Consider the following 24,895-nt stretch of genomic DNA (forward strand, 5'->3'; position numbering starts at 1 on the left):
TTCATTTCTTTCTGTCTTGTTATTAGATGCAACTGAGGAGGCAAATTTCATGTTTTCTTGTGTAAACTTGACTAAATTAAGCAACCTTGAATCTTGAATTTATGCAGGAAATGCTTTCAGACTAAACACCTTTATTCCTGACTCAGTGGCATATATTTGGATGGCTATAAAACACCATGTATATTGCATTGTGAGTTCAATTTCATACAGACTGCTTCAATCATCACTACCAGCCCACCGCTGACATCCTAACACAATAGCAATGAGAGTCCTTAACATAAACAATTCACAAAATGACATCACAGGAAAACAACAAAAATAAACAGAAATAGAAAAGCTGGGCTAAAACCATTGTAGCAAAAAAAAAAAGTCAACCCAGAATAGCAACAATACTATTCCAAAACCAAAAAGTTTAGAACATATTGTTGTAGTGTTTGTGCTAGCTGGCAATGATTGATCCTGGGGGTCGATTGTGTTGTCAGCTGTAGTATCCCATCTGTAACAAGGTGTGTTGAATTAGGCCTTCTCACATGAGATTCAAGTCGTTCAGTAGTATGCTTACAATGGCCAAAACACATGCATTTTTCGCTTAAACATTGTTAAATAAATACGAAAAATCAGAGCAGTACATGAGTAGGAGATGCATTCACAAAGGACTTTGCTTTTGAACCAAAGACCCATGTCTTCCCCTCATTCATTGGTCAAGAGTTTTGTCTTCAATTGAAAAGCTCCTTCCCTTATGAATATGTTTCCTCTGCATACTCTGTTCTGATTTCCAGAAGTATTTATTTAACAATATTTTAGTAAAAATGCAAGTCTTTTACACATTATGCGCATACAACTGGGTTATTGACTTGTGGATTGTGTGACAATGTGACAATAATGTGAGATTTTAAAGAGATGTTTTTATATAGTTTTCGGTGGCCCAACATTGGTCTCCATGGATGTCCATTCTATCAGAAACCTTGTAATCTCTATTAAAATGCAAGATTTGTTTTTTTTTTTTCCTTTTGCAAACTACATGAGTTAAGTAACATATAAAAATATTTTTGAGTGGAGTATTCCTTTTAGTCCCAACCAGAGATCTCTTCTGGAGAAAGTCCTCCAACCATTTCTAGGGGCAGAAATGCCCTCTGGAATTCTAGGAGTTATCCTCCTAGTACTTTCCATACTGACTTCCGTATTTTCTTTCAGTTTTGATCTCTAGAACATCCCTAAAGGACTAATCGATCCCCATTTAGACTGGCCACCCTAAACATGGCTGGTGGACATATTGTAATGAGCGGACTGCCAGCCATCAGTCAGGGGAATTTTGTAAATTTATCTCATGCTCCCTTTTAACTAAATCTGAGTCTTAGATCCTTAGACGAACTATGGAATAACCCAGCATGCACTTCATTGTATTTCAATCCTCTCCCTCGTCCTCCTCTTTTACCTGCATTGCCATTCCCTACCTGGCACTCCTTCACAAAATACACAGTAGCATATAAGTTCTTGGACACTTTAAAATTGAAAGAACAAACCAATCTTTAATTATCTGGTTTTGTTTCCCTTTCACTCTGTGCCTATGAGAGCCTCCCATCAACATAAATTAAATCAAGACATTTCAGGTTAAGGCAATCAAGCTGTGGTCACAGGGGCCCTGATTTCAGCTGCTTGTACAAATGGTTTGTAAATGGGACAACAGGGATCCATAAAAAAGGAGAATATTACACAGGCTGTTTTCCTCTTCTCTTATCCAAACAAAATAAATGTAGCCACCACCTCCACCATGTGCAGAGCAGCCTAATTGTCCCATTCCTAGAATGAGCTCAAACCCCCTTTTAGTGACTGAAGGTTTGTTAATTGATGATGAGTAACACGTGACAGCATCTTCTAAATGTCGACGCACCCTGGCCTTCCTGCCTCCCAGTTTGTTCAGCTAACACACTGTGAAATCCACTGAGGGAGTGATTTATTGCTGATTAGTGGATCCTCTGCCAGTTCAGCCGCCAGCACTGTGCAGTCCTGTGTGAAATGCCAGCCACGGAGAAAATAAGTCATAAACGACTCACTGTAATTAACATTTAAAAAATTGTAATTTGGCTGTAATGCTTAATCAGCCATGTCAGTTTACGTGCAGGGAGTGATTCATGAGGGACTCTCCAAGAAAGAGCCACCATGCAAGTGTGGTTGGGAAGACAGGGAAATGCAACTGTTGAAGTGAGTGAAGGTGAGAAGGCAAAAGGCAGCCTGGCTGCTCTCTAGGAACACAGCTTAAGGGCCAAGTTAGAAATTCCGTTACTGGTTGCACTCAGTGAGTCTGTGTGGTGGAACGGGTCTGCTTTCCATGGAAGGGTCATCAAAATGCAGTTACAGAAGGTGCAGGAAGACAAATGCATACCACTGGAGTCTCAAGTCAGGGTGAGAATTAAAGGAAATCCATGACCTTCATCTAGCAGCTTGGTCTGCAGTTCTGTTTACCTTTCTTTTTTGGGTTATATAGTGACTCTTGAAGCAAAAATTAACATAAATTAATTTGCAAATCATATAGAACTCATTTAATACAATTTAGGGTAGCTCTGAGCACATAGCAGCATAGGGGCCAGCACTGGACTGGGTGCCAGTCCATCACAGTCCCACTCACACACACCCACATTCACTCACAACTAGGAGCAGCCGGTTAACCTGACCTGTACGTCTTTCAAAATGCGGTCTGAAGTTTCAGTAGGAAATCCCACAAAGACATGGGGACAATGTGCAGACTTCACACCCCGGATGCTGGATCCATCTTACATTGGCTTTAAAAACTGCACCATTGTTCCACCCATTTTACAAAGCAATCCTTTTAATTAAGCAGTCATGAAAAATAAAAATAATAAAAAAAAATATATGGATCTTAATGTGTGTTCACACTGGCCCTCTTCTCATTTTAAAGGCACCCAATGCTCCTCTAAAAATTCTGAGTCCCTGACAGAGCCCAATCAAGCTTAATGACCTCATGATCCTCTAGTTTTATGCTGATATTTATAAAACTGCTTACAGTATGAACTGAAATTTGGCAGCATTCAGAACACTAGAACAATTGTGGAAGAAATAGGCCATTCAACCCAAAAGTTCACAGATTGTTCAAAATAACATCAAATCGACATCTGAAGGTACCTAAAGTCTCACTCTGCACTGCACTACTTAGTAAATGATTTCCTGTGCCTTCCTAACATTTGTGTGAAATCTGCCCCTTATATAAGCTTCTAACCATGTGCCATGTTCTTGTTAAAGAACTTAAATTAAAGTAACAGCTGGAATCCACTGCGGTAATTCCCTTCATAAGTTTAAACACTTCAATCATGTTACCTCATAATCTCTGTTTGCTTAAACCTAAAAGGTTCAGCTCTTTCAATCTCTCCTCATAGTTCACATTTCTCAGTCTGGGAATCAGCCTGGTCCTCAAGTGATGGTGTACTGTAGCCATTTTATTTTTAAATATGGCACATAATCAGAGCAAGAAACATCAGAAGCACTCCATAAAGCAATCAGTTTTATATTAGACACTCTACAATAAGAAGGAGCCCTTTCAAAGAGACCCTCCCTCCTTAGACTGAGGATGATGAAGTGCACATACTGTAAATGGGGAATGTTTTATGCAAATTAACATAAGTGAGGGCTGAGCACAGGGAGAGCAAAAACTTATATAAAGAATACCTAATGAAATAAGTAAACTAGTAGCCTCTTTGAGCCTTTTTCAGCATGTTTAGATCCATGACAACAAGGTGGGGGTCTCATCCTTTAGCTCCTCAGCCTTAAACACAGAATCAATTTCTGTCTCTGACTGCTCCACTACTGTTACATTCTGTATCAGTAATCCTGCATCCCTTATCTGGTGGGAATCCCTAAAGTTTCAATAAAGTGTTGCATAAATTCAATGAAAACTTTGCCAGAAAATGTGTCATATGGCCAGATATCCTGACAAATTCATTCCACTCTTTTTTTGTTTTGTTTTAGGTCACTTGCCACTTTTGTGCTTGTTGTGAATGTCAAATTAGTTTGCAAGGCATGATGAGGGATGGCTCAGACATGGGGTCCCAGACTTCTGACTATCATACGCTAAAACTTGAAACATTTATTGTTGAAAGCAAATGGCAGCGGGTGGCCTTCCTCATCAACTACATTTGAAATTAACTGCCATATGTCTGAATTTCCTTCTGGTATTTTAATAGATTTAAAAATTGCCATTTAAAGATCCTTTTCATGGCTAGATTCACTGTTTTCAGCTCTCTCTTTACACAGTTTCACGCTATTTAGATATGGCATCCAAAAAAACAGCAGTGATGGATAATCAATTTGCTTTATTGTTTCAATTTTATAAATTACCCATTTAAATTAATTAATTCATTTGATTCATTTTGAATGAATAACAAAAGTATATTAAAATGTTTCATGCATTATCATATATATTAAATTATATATTAAACATGCTAATTCATATTGCATAGCATTGTCCTGGTTAAAAGCATAATGCCTATCATGAAAATGCATAATTAAAGTAAGACAACACATTCAAAAATGAAATGGACAAGAGCTGCGTGACTCATTCTCAGGTAATGATTCAGTTTGAACTTGAAAGAATCAGTGAATGTTATATGCCTCATGGACAACAATAAAATTTATTTCTCTAGCACATTTTTATTCAAAGTGCTTTAAAATATGTCAAAAATAGTTAGAAGAAAAATGAAAATAAATTAAAAGTAGATAAAACTCAGAATCAATAAACAACATTCCAAAAACAGCAGAGAATAATAATTAATTAATTTGCACTTACATAACTCAGATATACAGATATAGTAGAGTCCTTGTATATAGTTTCATTTGAATTCTGTAATAATAAGTCTACTATAGTGAAATGGCCAGGGAGGACGGAAAAAATAAAAAATAAAAACACTCAAGGGATGAGATGCAGAAGAAAAAAGGCCAAGAGACTGCCCAGCCCCCAATGGGCATTCTACCTGACTTACTGTAAATGTTCTTAAGTAATTCTTATTGTGTTTTAAGCTTCATTCTAGAAGAATCGAAACAGCAGGTCTTGTTAACAGGTCCTCTGATACAGAAAGGCTGTTAAATCCCCACATCGAGGTTGTGTTTAGGGCCAGGGTGGATAATAATGTCTCGGCCAGCATCAAACTAGCATGTCTCTCATGGCCCCAGAGACCACTGCACTTCTGCACTCTGCTCAGCAACGAAGGCCCAGCACTTTAAAATACCTTTTTTGTTTCCAGTCCTCCCATCCCAAGGCAACACAGGAACTGTCTTCTACTGACTGGTTAGTCTTCCTTATATTCTGCACCTTTCAGCAGAATCCAAGATACTCCAGTCTTTTACTAAGTTGTAGTTAAACCAGCAATAAGGATGTAATTTATTGCCACTCATATCTTACAACAGGTAAACAGCACAGCTCACACTCCATGGTCAGACCTAGCAGTCTAGTTTGCACAGTTCCAGCTAAACATGTGACATCCATTCCGAGTAGATGTTTTGTAAAGTGTCACCAGTTTAATAGATGAACTGTGAATAGCCAGCTCTTAAAACCTGCCTCTGTGTTACAGAAGTGTTACAAAAGAATCCTATGTTCTCAGCTCTGTCTTGTATTATAGTTTGTCTGTGGATGTTCACATTTAGAAATGCCCTTTACTTACATCTTCTGGATTGATTTCAATACTTTTTAAGCATTCTTACTAACCCCTAAATACCTTTATACATTTGTGTAAGATCAAGACAAATGCAGTAGATACTGTAAATATAATATAGCAAAAGTTTACATATGTTTGCATAGCTATTTATAACCTTATTATTTACTACATGGAAAACTACAGGAGAATAGAATAAACGGATTACTCCTGTATAAAGCCTTCCATAGTGTGCTCTGTCCCAAGAGGCTTAACCAATGGCTAACCTGTGACTTACTGTAAGTTGAATACCAGCCTGAGAGACAAGACCACCCCTGAAATTTAAGTTTATCCATCCCAGGCCTAGGGAATCAATACTTTTATTTCTAAATAATAATATCCTTCACATTTTGGTGACAGGAGCACTATAATAGTGCACCAAGAAATGAGTCTGGAGAGAAATGAGAACCATCAAATGCACACAGGAAAAATGCATACAGTACAAAATGCACATAGCTAGTAAATCCCATGCAAACATACAACTTTTTATAAAATGTATATAAATGAAATAAAAATATGGTAAAACAAAACATATAACACAAACAAAACATATTGTGAGTGTTATGTTGGGTGGACTGGTGTCCTGACCAGATTGGAGGCAGGTTCCTTGACAGGAAGGGAGGCCTACTTAGAATGACAGAAGATGGCTGCTCCTGAAACTTATGTCTTCCCTCTGTACAATCAATGGCAGCATCCCACTGATAGCACCCCTATATGGATACCCGTGGGTTAGGCTGGAGAATTACTGTCTCATAGAATAGTCCTGTTGGAGCTCTTCAGTGCCACCAGGGGGAGCAGCAGGGTATCATTATACACTCTTTGAAGGCCTTCTGCCTGACCTGGAAGTGCTTCCAGTATGCAATACCAACACCAACATAAAAAATGCACAATTTCCTGCATTAGTAGTCTGAGCTGAGACTAGAGTGGATGTGACTCTGTGGGAAGTTTGGAAGGAGATAAGAGAACATATTGTGTTATACTGTTGTGGAAAACATGGATTTGATTGCAGTTGTTCACCTCTTTACTTTGAGCAGATGAAAGTTTGGCTTCTTTTGCACTCAATCATGCCACCACCAAGACCTCTGTCTCTGTTTCAAAACCCAGCTTTAAAAATAAACTGTCAACCCTGTCTAATTCAATGCATAGTTGTGTGAGACCAGGGTCACCAATCAGGATGAACTGTACATCATTTTGTGCAGTGGGTTCACTTATTACACACATTTCACCTACAGGTCCACACACTTTTATTAGCCAATAATGCACCAATAGAACATCAAATATCCTGTTTCCTTTTGCATGCACAGCTTTGCATACTTTGTAACTGGACCTGTTTTACATTTAAATGTTTTACGTTTTCCACTTATTTTTAGCATAGCATTATGTTTTTTTTCAAATTCCATCCCACCAGAAGAATTTAATCTGGTCCAGATGAGTTAGCTTATTGCCCCACTAGCCCTGATGGGAAACTATCCACAGGTTCGTCAATGACAGAGGGTATGTCTCTACTAGGTGGAAAACTTAAATCTAATAATGTTTAAAAGTGCACAGGAATGTTTTCATCATATTTGCATCTGTAAGTGCCCATTAAATTAAATGTCTCTACTTTTCTCCACAGGGACAGCCTGAGATTTAAAGAGCACACATTTGTCTCTACACATATGTTTTCCTGTACACATTTGTCACCAAATGCTTTAGTTAGGATGTTTTTCTCACACTCATCTTTGTTGGTAAACTATGAAAAGTTCATAGCATGTCTATTGATAAGTCTTTGGTGACCATCCATTTGTGGCCTCTCTTCTTTTGGTTAGTCCTAGTTTTTAGGGTTAGGCTCCTTTTTCCTTCAATGTCGTAAAACTGTAAAACAAACTTGAAAAGGAGAACACATAGAAAAGGACAGACAAGAAAATCAGAATAATATTACAAATCATGTTGCAAAGGTTATTTTTTAATCCCAACATGGATAACAAAATTCACATTGTACCAGTATAAAACAAGTTAAGTTAATGATGTCAAATGTCACGCTGTGCAAAAGCATTCTTCCAATGTCGAATGTCTTGACAACCGATCAACAAAAATAGAGTTGCGCATCAAACAACAAAATAGTGATGCTATAAATAAAGGTACACTCACACCAGCAGGAGCCTTGACAAAGTCCTATAGACACAAGTGCATGATATTAGTTATGATCCCTGTAGTTTAATAAATTAGGATTAGGGTTCAAGCATCTTGTTTAAGTTACTTGAACTTATTTTACTTGATAATCATTAAACAAAGAGTTTTGTTAAACTAAATTACCGTGTGTTGACAGAGCACAGTTCAAATGTGAAGACTGCATTCTCTAACATTTCGTAATAATTTCTTTTCTTTCACATAAACCCATCACAAACTTTTCTTTTAAGAAATTTTCATTTCACATTTTAAGTTGGCAAATCACCTCTATTTATATAACCAACTTTTTAAAGGCACAAGTGTTAAATATTGTTACCAAACCATTAACCACACTAGATGTTCCATTATTATACAACATATAATGATGTCACATGGAGAAGAAAAGCATGTTCTGGTAACAAAGTAACAAAGACAAGAAAGCTCAAAGGCACTTTCATAAGCACATAAATCTTTGGCACTGTTATGTAGAGTCTTTATACTTCTCTGACAATATGTAAATGCAGAAAGATCCCTAAAACTCTTTGCAGTATTTTCACAATACTTAAATTGCACAATATGTTAATTAGTTAAATGTATACAAATAAGGCATTTTTTGCAAAGAAAAATAGATCTAAAGCTACAAAAAGAATCTATGTAAAATATCCCAAAAAGAGTGTTTTTTAATTTTAATAGTATCCATCAATCCATTTTCCAATCCGCTGAATCTGAACACAGGGTCACGGGGGTCTGCTGGAGCCAATCCCAGCCAACACAGGGCACAAGGCAGGAACCAATCCCGTGCAGGGTGCCAACCCACCGCAGAATTTTAATAGTATTAATTTTAATAATAATAATATCTCTCTATTATAAAAAAAATCTTGCGATGATACAAGACTTTTTTCCTCCGACGTGATGTGAAGAGAGACAGAGAGACACTTTCACGTCCCATGAGACAATCAAGTCACGTCATACTTACAACCTTTGGAAGCAAGTCCCGTGATACACATGCAGAGCAGGTTAGAAATAATGGAAGTAGGAAAATTCGAAAGTCCCACAAAAATGAGAGTAAACATTGCATTAGCGCAAACAAACGAAAAATATTACTCAGTGAAATAATGGAACAGCAAAAAGAGATCGAATAGTATTTGAGGATGTCTGGAGGAGAAGAGAGACAAGGCATTGAGACAAAAGGACAGCTGCTGTACAGGCTTTTAAATGTTTGAAGCGCCACACAAAATGCAGATCACACGTCATGGTGGCAGCAGCAAGCCAGCAGCTGATTGAGCAAAGAGGAGGTAAAAAAAATGTATTTGTTTTCCATTGTATCACTGTTTAAGAGGTGTTTCGGAGGAGCGGCCGTGTCTCCTTGGGGTGCATTCAGCCCCCCACTTCACAACGGCACATAGCACTGGCAGGGGGGAAAGGGGTTGGTGAGCGAAGCAACAGGGTGTGAAGCCCCCAAGTTTTTTTAAATGTTTTAAAATATGCTTCACTTAAGAATGCAGTTTCATGCGGCAGACGATATTTACAGCATATTTACACATACAGTATATATACCATAATTTTGAAGAAGTAATTGACTTGAAAAATACAAACCTATTCTTTAAAGCAGTGCTTTATGGGTTGCAATCCTGTTTGTGATTGGTTGCCACATTATTGCATAGTAAAATAAGCCGAGATCATTCAAATGTGAATTCTGTATCAGGTGATACCCTGCCTGCTATTTACTAAACTTTTTATTTTAGATAGATAGTATTTTGGCAGAATGAGTAACAATACCGTTTACACATCAAGTAGAGCTCTAGTTTTTGTGTCACAGAAATATAATAAATTTTCCCCAGTTCATATTTCAGAACCTAATAAACAATCAAATTGAGAAGACTGACAGCAGAGACACCCATAAGTAAGAGGGAATGAGGAAGAAACAACACAGACTAGATTGTGAGATGAAAGGCCTGCAGCACTAGTTTGAAAAATTGAATGTGACAATTTTGAGGGGATTATGTAGGGAGAGTGAAAATGGTGGCAGTATATACAGTGGTGTGAAAAACTATTTGCCCCCTTCCTGATTTCTTATTCTTTTGCATGTTTGTCACACAAAATGTTTCTGATCATCAAACACATTTAACCATTAGTCAAATATAACACAAGTAAACACAAAATGCAGTTTTTAAATGATGGTTTTTATTATTTAGGGAGAAAAAAAATCCAAACCTACATGGCCCTGTGTGAAAAAGTAATTGCCCCCTTGTTAAAAAATAACCTAACTGTGGTGTATCACACCTGAGTTCAATTTCCGTAGCCACCCCCAGGCCTGATTACTGCCACACCTGTTTCAATCAAGAAATCACTTAAATAGGAGCTGCCTGACACAGAGAAGTAGACCAAAAGCACCTCAAAAGCGAGACATCATGCCAAGATCCAAAGAAATTCAGGAACAAATGAGAACAGAAGTAACTGAGATCTATCAGTCTGGTAAAGGTTATAAAGCCATTTCTAAAGCTTTGGGACTCCAGCGAACCACAGTGAGAGCCATTATCCACAAATGGCAAACACATGGAACAGTGGTGAACCTTCCCAGGAGTGGCCGGCCGACCAAAATTACCCCAAGAGCGCAGAGACGACTCATCCGAGAGGTCACAAAAGACCCCAGGACAACGTCTAAAGAACTGCAGGCCTCACTTGCCTCAATTAAGGTCAGTGTTCACGACTCCACCATAAGAAAGAGACTGGGCAAAAACGGCCTGCATGGCAGATTTCCAAGACGCAAACCACTGTTAAGCAAAAAGAACATTAGGGCTGGTCTCAATTTTGCTAAGAAACATCTCAATGATTGCCAAGACTTTTGGGAAAATACCTTGTGGACTGATGAGTCAAAAGTTGAACTTTTTGGAAGGCAAATGTCCCGTTACATCTGGCGTAAAAGGAACACAGCATTTCAGAAAAAGAACATCATACCAACAGTAAAATATGGTGGTGGTAGTGTGATGGTCTGGGGTTGTTTTGCTGCTTCAGGACCTGGAAGGCTTGCTGTGATAGATGGAACCATGAATTCTACTGTCTACCAAAAAATCCTGAAGGAGAATGTCTGGCCATCTGTTCGTCAACTCAAGCTGAAGCGATCTTGGGTGCTGCAACAGGACAATGACCCAAAACACACCAGCAAATCCACCTCTGAATGGCTGAAGAAAAACAAAATGAAGACTTTGGAGTGGCCTAGTCAAAGTCCTGACCTGAATCCAATTGAGATGCTATAGCATGACCTTAAAAAGGCGGTTCATGCTAGAAAACCCTCAAATAAAGCTGAATTACAACAATTTTGCAAAGATGAGTGGGCCAAAATTCCTCCAGAGCGCTGTAAAAGACTCATTGCAAGTTATCGCAAACGCTTGATTGCAGTTATTGCTGCTAAGGGTGGCCCAACCAGTTATTAGGTTCAGGGGGCAATTACTTTTTCACACAGGGCCATGTAGGTTTGGATTTTTTTTTCTCCCTAAATAATAAAAACCACCATTTACAAACTGCATTTTGTGTTTACTTGTGTTATATTTGACTAATGGTTAAATGTGTTTGATGATCAGAAACATTTTGTGTGACAAACATGCAAAAGAATAAGAAATCAGGAAGGGGGCAAATAGTTTTTCACACCACTGTAGTGCCATGCCGTGACAGTGTTGTACTCTAAGTGCAGTTCAGTGACCATGGAAAAGTGGTATGTTCACCATTACAACCTTTTTGCACATTAAGTCTCAATCTGTAACTGAGGATGCAAGAAAGATTTTCCGATATGTTTAATGTGCCTCCGCCAGGAAAAATTCCTTCTCATCACACTATTTTAAAGTGGCTCAATTAATATCTGTCTACTTGTATTGTGAAGGAAATGTTTGTTAGACCACTGAAAACTGTACAGACACCAGAAAATATCAAAATGGTAAGACAGGCAGTAGATATGTCAGTCAATAGAGTTAAACATTTCTATCACACGTATAGAAATAGTGCATATTTTTTAATGAATACCTTAGTTTCTTTTTGTTATTTACTCAGTTAGTTGAATTATTAAATAGAAACCGGGGTATGTTAAACTATAATGTGAGCTTGGCTTTCAGAAAAACTGAGGGGCAAAGCCTCCTGCTTGCTTCGCTTGCCCACCCCCAAACCCAAGGGACGTGCTTCATGTTGGCCACATCGTGTCTCTGACGCTCGCATTGTGAAGGGGGTGCTGAACTCACGCTAAGGAGAAGCGGACGGATCAGCTGCTGGCTTACTGCTGCTGCTACCGAGCTGCGTGATCTGCATGTCACGCTGCGTGTTGATCATTTAAAAGCCTGTACAGCAGCTGTCCTTTTGTCTCACTTCCTTGTCTCGTGGGATGTTAAAGTGTCTCTGAGAAATTGTTTGTAAGTAGGGCGTGATGTGCAAGTAGTCTCGCGGGACTTCAAAGTGTCTCTCCAAGATGATCATGTCTTGACCCAAGATTTTGTTATATAATAGATAGATGTATTGGAGCAAAATTGAAAAAAAAGTTATAAAAAAAAACCAAAGTTATTTGGTGCAAATAAATACAGTAATCCCTCGCTATATCGTGCTTTGCCTTTCGCGGCTTCACTCCATCGCGGATTTTATATGTAAGCATATTTAAATATATATCGCGGATTTTTTGCTGGTTCGCGGATTTCTGCAGACAATGAGTCTTTTAATTTCTGGTACATGCTTCCTCAGTTGGTTTGCCCAGTTGATTTCATACAAGGGACGCTATTGGCAGATGGCTGAGAAGCTACCCAACTTACTTTTCTCTCTCTCTTGCGCTGACTTTCTCTGATCCTGACGTAGGGGGATTGAGCAGGGGGGCTGTTTGCACACCTAGACTATACGGACGCTCGTCTAAAAATGCTGAAAGATTATCTTCACGTTGCTACCTTCTGTGCAGCTGCTTCCTGAAGCGACATGCTGCACGGTGCTTTGCATACTTAAAAGCTCGAAGGGCACGTATTGATTTTTGATTGAAAAACAAACTCTGTCTCTCTCTATCTCTCTCTCTCTCTCTTTCTCTGCTCCTGACGGAGGGGGTGTGAGCTGCTGCCTTCAACAGCTTTGTGCCGCGGTGCTTCGCATACTTAAAAGCCAAACAGCCCTATTGATTTGTTTGCTTTTCTCTATCTCTCTGACATGCTCTGCTCCTGACGTGCACTCCTTTGAAGAGGAAGATATGTTTGCATTCTTTTAATTGTGAGACGGAACTGTCATCTCTGTCTTGTCATGGAGCACAGTTTAAACTTTTGAAAAAGAGACAAATGTTTGTTTGCAGTGTTTGAATAACGTTCCTGTCTCTCTACAACCTCCTGTGTTTCTGCGCAAATCTGTGACCCAAGCATGACAATATAAAAATAACCATATAAACATATGGTTTCTACTTCGCGGATTTTCTTATTTCGCGGGTGGCTCTGGAACGCAACCCCCGCGATGGATGAGGGATTACTGTACACTGGTTCGATTAAGTCATTTTTGAATTGCTTAATTCCTTAACTGGTGCCACGAGTCATGTAAGTAAGTTAAGGCACCAATGAAATTCACCAATGCTTTTCAATAGGAGATTTTTTCATTGTAAAAACTTGTATAGCATAGTGTATTTAAGATATATTAATGAAAACTGAATTATTCTACCCAAGTGACCTGAGACGAAGACTGGACTCCTTCGGTACTGTGTCTCTTTGAAGAATCCTCGGGTACGCTGGTTTAACTTTGTGTCAAATGAGTGGCTGTTTACAGAGTCCCAAATGAGGCACATTACCTGCATTATGAGGGAGTGTCAGTTATGGCACTACGGCCATGTGGTATGATTCCCTGAGGGTGATCTGGTTCATTATTGAGGACCTGAGTGGCTGGACCAGGCCAAGAAGACACCCATGTAACACCTGGCTGCGGCAAATAGATGTTCATTTCCGGCAGGTGGGATTGGACCACGTGTCTGACAGGTTCACTGTGAACTGTGAGAACTGTGAGTTGCTTCATGCAAGCATATATAAGGTCATTGCAGTAAGTGATTTTCAGATTATGTACAAAAGGGAGAGCAATGGGGATTTTTCTCAACAAATATAAACACCCTTATTGAACTGTGATAGAGATCTAAGGTTATGTCTGCACCATTATGTGCTGTTGATACTTGTTGGTTGTGAAGGTTTGTGAGTTTCATAAACATTACATTTTTGAAAAAATTATCTAGTGAAGAGTTTAAATTTTGAAGTCTCAAGATAAAATGGTTGGCTATTTCGGGCCATGATGGAGAGCAGGTCTTGAACGCTGCCAACAAATGAAAGTGTCTGAATGTGCAGCTAATGCAATTATGAGGTTGTTTTTAGTGTAATCTAGATGGCTGAGCACGTATTTGTTCTCTGTATTCTCACAGAGCGATGTCTCCAGATTTCATAATTCTTGTCCTCTTGCATTCAATGTTTGATGCTACATGTGACATTTTTTTTCTTCAAGCAACGGAATAAGTGATCTGGGATCTGTTGTCCAGTCACAAGTTGTCAATTGGAACTGCAAACGAAGAAAATATACCCGTTAAACTGACCTTTCTAAATTCATATTTGAAACAGTAAACAAATCCGCATTTGAAGTCACACAAAATGTTTCTCTGTTTTAGGATGAACGAGTTTGCAAATTCACAAATACTTTTTGAAATTTTAAAATTTAAAACTTTATATAGCTCAATGAAAATTGAATGTCCCAACAAGTTTAGTTGAAGTTTAGTTTGCCAAATTTGAACAAAATCGGTCCACTGGGAGACGAGTTGTTTTACGCAAACTGGAAGATAGTAGGTGCTTATGATATAATACCTAGAAAAGAACTATACTGTCATAAAAAGACTTTTTCCCTTTTGCTTTTATTCACTAAAGAACTAGAGGAGACTTTAGGAAAAGATCAAAACATTAGAAAAGATAAGGTGTGGCAATCTGAAATTCTACAGAGTAAAATTAAAGCAACAAAAAAATAAACACAGGTAAGTTAGCTAACCTTCCCAATTTTGTAATGCACCACTAACTAACAGATTGAAAAGGTAAAAGTATAAAGCACATGCATTCAGATTTTTAAAAAAATAATGAATACCTCCCTGCTTTACCTTTCATTAACATGTTTATCCTACTTGTTTTCCTGCAATGATGTGACAATGAAGTGGCAAATGAATCAGTGGTCTTATGCAGCTCATCAACAAAGCAGGAATACATTCTGAAGTGTAGTGACAATTGTCTTACTGAAGCACTTTGTCATTGTGACTACTATGAAAGGCAGAAATTCATTTTGTTCTTTGCTTTCTTTTTGGCAGGTGCGGGCCAGTGCTATTGCTCAAGATGCTGACCAGAACTACGACTATGCTAGTAACAGTGTTATCCTCCATTTGGATGTTGGGGATGAAGTGTGTGTCCAGCTGGATGGAGGCAAAGTTCATGGCGGTAGCAACAACAAGTACAGCACTTTCTCTGGCTTCCTCATCTACCCAGACTGAGGATGAACTCAGTTGGATACTCCAGGACAATACATGGACAGAGGGGATGGGGTGGGGAAGAGGAGATGTGGGGAAGGGGAAAGGGAATTTATTGATTTCAGCCTTAATCGGCCCTATCAGAGATGAAAAAGAAAATCAAGCTGTTAAGGGTCTCATCTAAGTATGCTCACAAAACCTTACATTTCATCATTCTTGGGTTTTCTGAGTTACTGCATTTGGGGAGGAGGACAAACAGAGTTTGAACTTTGAGGAAAAGTGCAGTAAGCAAGAACTTGTCAAACTCAGTTCAATGAGAGGAATGAGAGGCAGTGTCCAGTACGAAAAGGTGTAGAGAGCATGTGACATGGCTTCTCATTCATACTGCTGACCTGTCTTGTGCCCTTAAGGTGAACAGTAAGAGAGAAGTTCAGCGAGGCCCTCTCCTAAAGGGATAAGAACGCTGAACAAGATGAGGCGCTATACATCCTAGTTTTAGGCTGCTGTATAAAGTCGTTTCCTGATGTAAAATGCCAGATCTACACATTTTGCACCATTACCAGCACATCACTTCCATGTTAGGAGCCATCATGATAATTCATTTTGTGTATTACTCTGGCACTGCTGTTCCGTTTATAAAATCTTCATCTAATGTTAAGCTGTGATTCTGGTGCTAACCTGTTAGGGACGCACTGAAAGTTTGTCTTGTTGGTTAAGCTTGGTCCTGGATATTCAAGCAGTCTGAATCAGTGTGTCCATTTTCTTTTTCTAAATAGATACAAAGTAGCTAAATCAAATATATAGTAAAATACAGTATATAGTCATTTACCCTATGACTAGGCTCCTGCCTTGTCCTTTGTGCTGCTGGGACAGGATCTGAGCCACTGCAACCCTAATTTGGATTAAGCGAGCTTGACAATATTATTTTATTAAAGAGCTCACACTGGAACTGTTTAGACTTCATGATTTGGTACAACTGTCCATCATGAAATGTAGTTTTATACTTTTTATGTGTATAGTGTTTATAATTTGTGTTATACCTAGAATTACATCTTATAATTACAACTTTTTTAACGTGTTTGCATGCTTATTTATTTATGTTTATAGTATTACCCTTTGGCCTTTGTTATGTTGCACCCTGCAACATACTAGTGCCCCATCCAAAGCAACACCTCACCACAACCCTGTGTTATTCACAGTGGCGGACCGTGCATTTCACACCTAGGCCTTCAGCAGTGCTCCGTCTGAATCAACCCGCCCCTCAAAAACTAATTTATGGTTATAAAAACCATCTTAATATGCAGAAATACAGTATAAAAAGCCGTTGCATCGCAGATAGATAACTCCTGTAGCCACAATAAATGCCTTTATTGAATAGACAAACCAGGGGTGAACAAGTTCCTTTCTACTGCAGCTACAGCCCGCGACACACATAAAAAACATTAATAATAACTCATAAACTTGCAATATTATTTAGGAAAATCTCAACATTTTACTCACCAAAAATTCGGATTATTTGTAAACAAAATCCATCCTCCTCTCTTTCCTCAAAAACAGTTCAATTACTCTGTCATACAGATTATCTGTGCGCTTCAGTTCCATCACGAAGTCCCTTTCTATCGCCATCGAAGCTAATGCTGAAAGTTGAACCTGCCCAGATTTTTTTTTTCAGATTTTTCTATTACACCATCCTATCCAATCAACGGGTCTGAATACGGTGATGTTGCCGTACGCCTGCTAGAGGGCCCTAGTGGCACCAGCTCAAAATCTGATTGGTTGAAGCAACAGTTTAATCGACATTTATTTTGTGTTAGAGGGCCTGCAGAACAGATTGTGAAGGCCTCCGGGCAGACTTCTTTGACTTTGACCCTGCCTGGCAACAAATGATGGCTGAAATGTGATTGGTTAAATGCTTTAATACGAAAATACATGTCTGGAAGCAGCACAACCATCGGAAAAGCTATGAAAGGAAGCGGACAGACTATTTGGAATTATTTAATAAGTATTCATGGACAAAATATAATTAACATCAGTTTGTGATTAAGATATTTTTTTAGGCCAGCAGAGAAGGCCTTGCAGGCCCTGACGGCCAGCCACTGGTTATTCATAAATTTGGGAAATGAGTGAATGAATATTTATATTTATAAATACATCTTAATTACAAAACATTTCCAAACTTGCTTAATCCAGCTCACAAATGTAGATGGCAGAATCTATGAGGACCGGGAACAAGGCAGGAAAGGCAGCCCTGGACAAGATGCTAGGCCATTATAAAATCCAGTCACACACACCCAGACTTACACACACAGGACCAATTTGGTATCAGCCATCAGCCTAACCTGCATGTCTATGAGGATGTTGGACTGCCCGGGAGAAAACCCTTGCAGACAAAGGAAAAACATACAAAACTGCACAAATACAATGTAGGCTTCAAATGCAGGGCAATGAAGCTGTAAAATAGCAGAACTCCTGTGCTGTCTGACACATTTTCAAGCTTTCTTAAGGTTGAAGTAGGCTGACGCCTACCACAGAAGCACTGTGCACAAGGCAGGAGACAACTCTGGGCAGGGCTTCCAAAGGTTCAAAGGTACTGGTTTAAAACAACACCAAGGTTGTGGATTTGATGGTAGGCAGAGTCTTGGCAATGTCATTGTCCTGGCTGAAGTTACTGCACAGTTTGGTTTAACAGAAACTATGGGTTAATGACTAGAAGTTCTTATTTTAATGCAGTTGGAAAAAGATGACCACAAGAGAAGGGTAGACGAGAGTTAATGGGTTAATGGCTTTTTTCCTGAGGTATAGATAACTGTCATTGTAATAGTGGTAACTGAGGCCATGATGACAGATTTTGATTCTAAGTGGAGAATGTAAAGAATAATAATGGAGGAGCCCAAAACAGATACTTGCAAGGATGCCATTGTGTCTAAATTAATCCCTAGTACCAGAGATACAGTATATTGTTATCTATCTGTAAGTTCTGACTTCAACTAGAAGAGAGCAGAGTCAAATATACTTATGTACAAGGGTGACGGGTTTTAAATGATGAAACAGATGGTAGAATACATTCACTACCGCAAGCTGAATTATTTGGATTATACATGAACATAGGTATTAGGGGTTTAATAGATCATAGTTATTTAATCCACTATTTAGATATGACATAACAATTAAGCTGACTTCAAACAAGTGAATGCTGTTATTAACAATTATTCTGCCCACGGTATTTCATAGCTTGCAGAGCTCAACAGAGAGCTAAACAAAGTGACAAATGAAGAGTCAAGAGCTGAAGCAAAATGAATAAACTTTACTTGAATGTCTTACAGGCTACTCACAAGCAATGCTTTTTGAAGGTTCCGTAAAGACAGTTGGGATGAAACTACACCACATTAGATAAAGCCGATGCTTTTAAAGGCTCAGTATGAGAGAGTGGATTGTAATTGAACTGCTAAGTACAAAATGTAAGGGCATCATTAAGGATAACTCAAGATTGCATCAACAGGGATGAGTCGAGATTGAATCATTACAGAAGTGGCTGCAAAGCCTAGACAACTTCAACACAATGTACTGTATATCCTGACTGTCTTATGAGGCTTTCATTGGTTAAGAGTCATACTGTGAAATTTTCACACATTTTTATAAAGTTAGGTAAATTGTTGAGGTCAACTATTGGAAACTGACTATTAATGTTGCAATTCCCTCTAATATAGATTTATATTAACATAAATCCCACTACAAAACAAATCACACATATGGTACACCATAATGTGGATTTGGGGAAATACACTGACTGTCAGAACAAAAGAAAACAATTAAATTTGTCCCCAACAAAACTATTTATTAAAAATAAAAATATTCTTTTATGTATAATAAAATGCCAAAAGCGGGAGCCACCAGTTACATGTAAAGGTGCTTTAGCATCACAAATTTCCTGTTAGATTTAGGACTTTGTTGGAGGGCTGAAAATGCCAGGTTAGGGGATCACACTGCACGGGATAAGCTCTGTAATAACAAGGACCTTTAACATGGATACAGATGTAGCTGCAAGCCACCAAACAACTGCTGTCAATGGCAGGAATTCTGTTTGATCTCCAGTCACAAATGTACACAGTTGGATGGTTCTTGACATGATCAAGGTTTCCAAGATCTCTTTAGTATAAGGAATGTATCAACGTCCTCTTCTGACCTCCTGTGGTGTTTGTTGGCTTAATGTAGAGCTTATGATGTGTGTCTGTGGTCACATTTTGTCAGTTAAACACTGAATAAAATCTGGTGATTATTAACTTCAAACTACATTGAGTTTAATGGATATTCACCTTTCACAAATGTAGGAATTCTCAATCAAACCTCCTATGGAGGATCTCTCCTTCAGACTTTGCAGGAATCAGTTGTGATCTCTCAGATCAAACACATCAGGTTTTTTTTAACACCACATTCAAACCTATATAATTTTTCATCAATATTAATCTCTGTTTTACTTAGTGAATGGAGTTTGTTGGTACTCATCTTCACATTAAATGGAGTGTGGGATATTAACACTCCATGATGTGTACAGTTTGTTGATCCTTAAGTCCACACTGTATGGAATTTGTTAGGTCACTGCTCTCCATGATGTTTAGAGTATGTTGGACCCCAGCTACACATTACAAGGAATTTTTGGACCTCATTTGGCTATGATACGTTGAGTTTGTTGAACCTCAAACTCAGATTATATAAATCTCAGCTTGTCATGATTCATGGACATTATTAGATCTCACCTACCCATGATGTGTATAGTTTGTTGATCCCCACATTGTATTAAGTTTGCTGAGCTGCAGATGTCTACGATGTATGCAGTTTGTCAGACTTTGTTTCCACATTATAAGAAATTTGGAGGATTTATGCTTTTTGTGTTGTGTAGAGTTTGCCAAATGTCAGCCCTACACGATGTGAAATGATGGCCGTCTTAGCTCTTCATGGTTAGTAATGTGCTGAATCTCATCTCTATACTGCATGCAATGTGTTAAATCACAGCTCACCAGTGTGTGGAGTTTAATGGTTGTCTCGGTTTTCCAAGGTGTAGGATTTATTGAATGTTCACCGCATGGATTTACATGGATGTCAGCTGTAAGTTATATACTGTAGAGAATTTCTTCAGCCTCGCCTCCCACAATTTATGTAGTTTGTTCTATCACTCTCTACACTACATGAAGTTTGCTGAATCTGAACTCTGCACTGTATGGTGTGAATTGGTTGCCATCTCAGCACAGTGTGGATAGAGTTTACTGGATCTAATCTCTAAGTGTATTTTCTGTATGTATTGCTTTTTGATTTTAGTTCTACAGTTTGTTGGCTGTATAGTGTGAACCACCAGCTATCTCTGCTTTAAGCTTGAGAGGTGCGGTTATTTTTGAGATGATTCCAAACTTCCTGTCTTAATCATGCAACTCCTCACTTTCCTGGAATGTGAAAGGTTTTACTGGCAATGTTTAAACTGTTAATTAGGTTTCTATCCTGAACACTAGGCATTCATGTAGCTACAGCTATACCAAAGTAATAACCGACTCTCCTGACCATTACTTATGAGACACACATCACAGCAGCACCCATAAAAGCATAACTAAGCTACAACCAACTAACTTACTAACCAATGCAGCATCTTGAGCATACTAAGACCCTGTCTTCTGTAAGAATAACTGAGTTACCTCTCCGGGCACAGAATAACAATATTTAGAAATCTTAGATACCTTGAAATTATACCTAATGAACAGAAGCCTGTTGTCCAGCACTGGCCATTGTACACTTCAATTTATCCTTAGCAAACAGATACTGTGTGTCCTTCCTCCCTGTGCAGACTAGAAAAGGTTGTGCAGAGTGTATGAATACATCATGGCTTTCATCCAGGCTGGGGATATTCTTGTATCCATAAACAGATGTAAGACAAATGCTGAAATCTTATCACTCATCCCATGGTATTACAGTGTTATCATGTAGTAAATAAACATCGATATGTCATTCTGGCACGATGTGCAAGATCCTGTATCATACCTATGTCTATGGTAATACAGTAAGATTTATTAAACACAGTCTAGATGGATGTGTCTGATTTGTCCTCCTGCTACCCATGCAAATGTGTGCGAGTGTGTGAAAATTAATAAATCAGTATCAATAATAAATGCCATTTATTAATGATACCTATCAATAAATAATTATTACTATACTGCCTTTCTAGAAATTTCAAATGTTTTCTATTATGAATATTGACTTGATTAGGATGGGTTACGCCTGATAATTTAGCCAAACATTAGTCAGTATCTTCCCTCTCTTTCATTTCTTCTTGTTGTTTCTCATTATATTCCAACAACTCTTTATGCTAATCATGCCTCTGTTTCCACATTCTGCCCTGAAATATATTCTTTTTTTTTCAGTGTCCTTATAAGGAAGTTAAGTCATGAATAGAAGTACAGCCAAAAGCAGGGAACATCCATGTGGTGTAGTAATTTATTTCACCATCTACGTGACCTCATTGTCCAGCACCAAAGAAAACCAACAGATTTCTGGGACTAATCCCTTTGTGTTATCGTAAATAAGATGAGATGGTGAGCAGAGCTCATTTGAAAGTCATAAATTGAAGCTGACTGAAAGAGTCATGACAATGACGGATCTGCTATCATCGAGTTTTGTTAGTCCTAGAATTGCATCCAGGTGGCTGGACAGACATTCACCTTCAAGCAATCAGCTATAAAGCTAGTCTCTGACGTCGTAAAGCTAGGACTGAAGACATATAACTTCACATTATTTATTAACAACTTAAAATTACACTTAATTTAGGAAATTTAAAGGTGATTGATTTTTTCCTCCAAGCTCAGAGGATTTTGCAAGAGTCATGAATAATGAAAGAAGACTTTTTTCTTTCAATACGATTTTGCTTGCCTTGTCATGCAGTTCATGCTTCACGATGTTAGAGGCTAATTTTAAAATGAAGGAAACTGACTGTCCTGGGACAAGAACTTTGATGTGATTCTTAGTAACAACAGAAATCAGAATAACATCAGATTCACCATATAAACCATTTCCACATTGCTTTCTTCAATGAGTGGTGAAACAAGAAATATATGGGGATCCCCTGTTTTTGTTATTTATTTGGCGGACATCTCTAGCCAGGCAGTTTACAAAATCATAATAAATGAAAACACATATGGAGTAGCATTAAAAATAGTTTAAAAAATTTTTCTATGAGAAATTAAGACAGTTTAACTATTAGCTAACCAAATAAGCTTCATGGAGTGAGTGGTGGCTTGTCAAACATCTCGTGTTTTTCTGAGTTGAAAATAAATAATTGAAACGCATTGTAAACTGGGGTCTCACCCAGGGTTGGTCACTGCATTGCACCAGTGCTGCCCAGATAAGCTCTTCATCCCTACAATCCACAAAATTGGGTTAAGCAGCTTAGTACCTGGATGGAAGAGTGGACAAGTACAAAAGGTGTAGGACTGCAATTAGGACAAAGACTAGATGACAGAGGTGCAAACTATAAAGGAAATATCCACAAACTGATAGCAGGCAGGTTTAGATGAAAACAGAAGATACAGAAATTCTGAAACTAAAGAGGTTGTGACAATTCATGAGAAACCTGACAATCCATAGATTGGGATCTCATTCAAAAAATGTGAAAAAATCCAAACAAGAAATGAGAAACAGCTAAATGATATGGAACACTAAAATTCAAAGACAGCCACTTTAAATGTCATATATGTTGCAGAATGTTTGGGGTACCAACTGGTCCAAAATACCTGTTTAATTTGAAAAAAAAACAGAACATAAATGAAAATTGTGCAGTTCAATGTGCCACTTATCAATAAGGTACAGTGCCGGATTAACCAATAGGCACATGTAGCATATGCTACAGGCCCCGCAATTTCGGGGGCCCCCAAATGGTGGACCCAATATTTAATGAAAAAGTGTAGCATTGAAAAACTGGTCTTTAAAAATATTATCTTTACGTTTTTAAACTGTAAATTTCCTACACAACAAAACTTTAGGGGCCCAACACATAAAATTCACATAAATATTATAAGATTCTTATTATAATCGAGAGTAAAATAATTATTTAGTCCGGTTTGAACTGTTCAGAATCTAAACTTCAGATGATGCAGACCAAAAGGGCCCCCAAATTTGAAATGTGCTACGGGCCCCCAAAGCTCTTAATCCGGCCCTGATAAGGTAGTCCTCTCTCTGGAACACCACAATAACATTTCTGGCTTGGGTTAGCACAGAAGCTGGGTCACTATAGAAATGAGACACCACTTTTCAGAAGCGTTCTCCTTTTATATTGTGCAGGGCTTCTTTAACTTTGGTGCCCTCAAGAGGCAGTTTCTGGAGGCTGTGAGGGGAAAAAGGAGACAAGACTGTTAGTGGCAGCATCTCCTTTTTTCCTGGATGGTACTACTTACTTTATAAGGAGATCCTGTGGCGCACATGCATGACAATGTGCAAGCATATCTTGTGATGGACAGGCACCCAATTCAGAGATACTTTCTGGTAATCCTTCAGTGCCTGATGAATGGAAAGTGTATGTCCAATCCATAAGATGGGAGGCAAAAAGGATCCCAGTAAATACAGTGGTTTTCAAATGTTTTAAGATAGAGGACCACCTGTAGCCAACAAAACGTTTCTCATACAATTTCCAAATTTATTTACTACAAATGTTTATAAGAAATAGTGAAACCCAAATTCATTGTAGTTGCTTGATTTGCTTTTCCAAGTCCTGCATTTCAGCCAGTGAACTCATCAACCTTCCACATGCTGTAACTGCAGGCAGACCAAGAGCGGTGTTGTAGCAGAAGTGGTGTGCATCACCAGCAAGGAAGTAACAAGGAATTAATAGGCTGACCTGGAAAGGAGTAGGCTCTCTGGGCAGATAACAAGGCAGTTTACCAGTCAAACACTGGTAAGTGGCTAGAGAAATTGCAAGTCTGAGAAGGTGCAGATTGAGAACAACAGAGAATGAGAGACCATAAAGTAAGTACAAGTGAACACGAATGTTGTGTTCCTTCCAACTCCAACAAATAATAACTACAGAGTCACCGGTTAACTCAATGTGCTCTTTTCTCAATTTCGGATGTGAGATACCAACACTTCCTTTTCCCCACAAGGCAGAGTACACACCATTTCTTTATGCAAATTTGGTTATTAACATTGCTACTTAGCAAAGGTAAGATACATAACAATAAGTAAAGCTAGAAAGAGTGAAACTGAAATTTGACTTGGTGTTGTCCACAGGAATTTTGAATGATACGCCTGATAGTGACTGCTTTAGACCCACTCTGCATTGTCCTAATAGCAGGGTAGACAATTTAGGAGATCGGAGGTTGGGCCATAGTTGGATTGTTAAATAAGCCAATTAATACATGTGTACATACTTACATACTGTGAAAAGAACTGCGGCAAAACATGGTAAATGCAGGGGTCTCATGAAGATCACCATTTAATAGTACTATGTTAAAATGAAATTAAGCAAAACAAAACAAAAAAAACACTAAAATCAATCATCCCATGCAGTCCCCAAATGGTTGCTGCTGTAGGGTAGTGT

The 24,895-nt window shown here is 38.4% G+C and overlaps 1 protein-coding gene across 1 annotated transcript in view; it reads left to right on the top strand.

Moving 5' to 3' along the window:
- Nucleotides 1-21,474, top strand: part of c1ql4a (complement component 1, q subcomponent-like 4) — a 123,487-nt gene extending 102,013 nt beyond the window's left edge. Inside the window, exon 2 of the mRNA XM_028796200.2 lies at nucleotides 15,172-21,474. Within this exon, the coding sequence (XP_028652033.1) occupies nucleotides 15,172-15,351 (180 nt within the window). The 3' untranslated portion in view covers nucleotides 15,352-21,474. The remainder of the gene's footprint in view (nucleotides 1-15,171) is intronic.
- The last annotated feature ends 3,421 nt before the right edge of the window (nucleotides 21,475-24,895 follow it).

The sequence above is a fragment of the Erpetoichthys calabaricus genome, chromosome 3 (assembly GCF_900747795.2).
Source record: "Erpetoichthys calabaricus chromosome 3, fErpCal1.3, whole genome shotgun sequence".
NCBI lineage: Eukaryota > Metazoa > Chordata > Cladistia > Polypteriformes > Polypteridae > Erpetoichthys > Erpetoichthys calabaricus.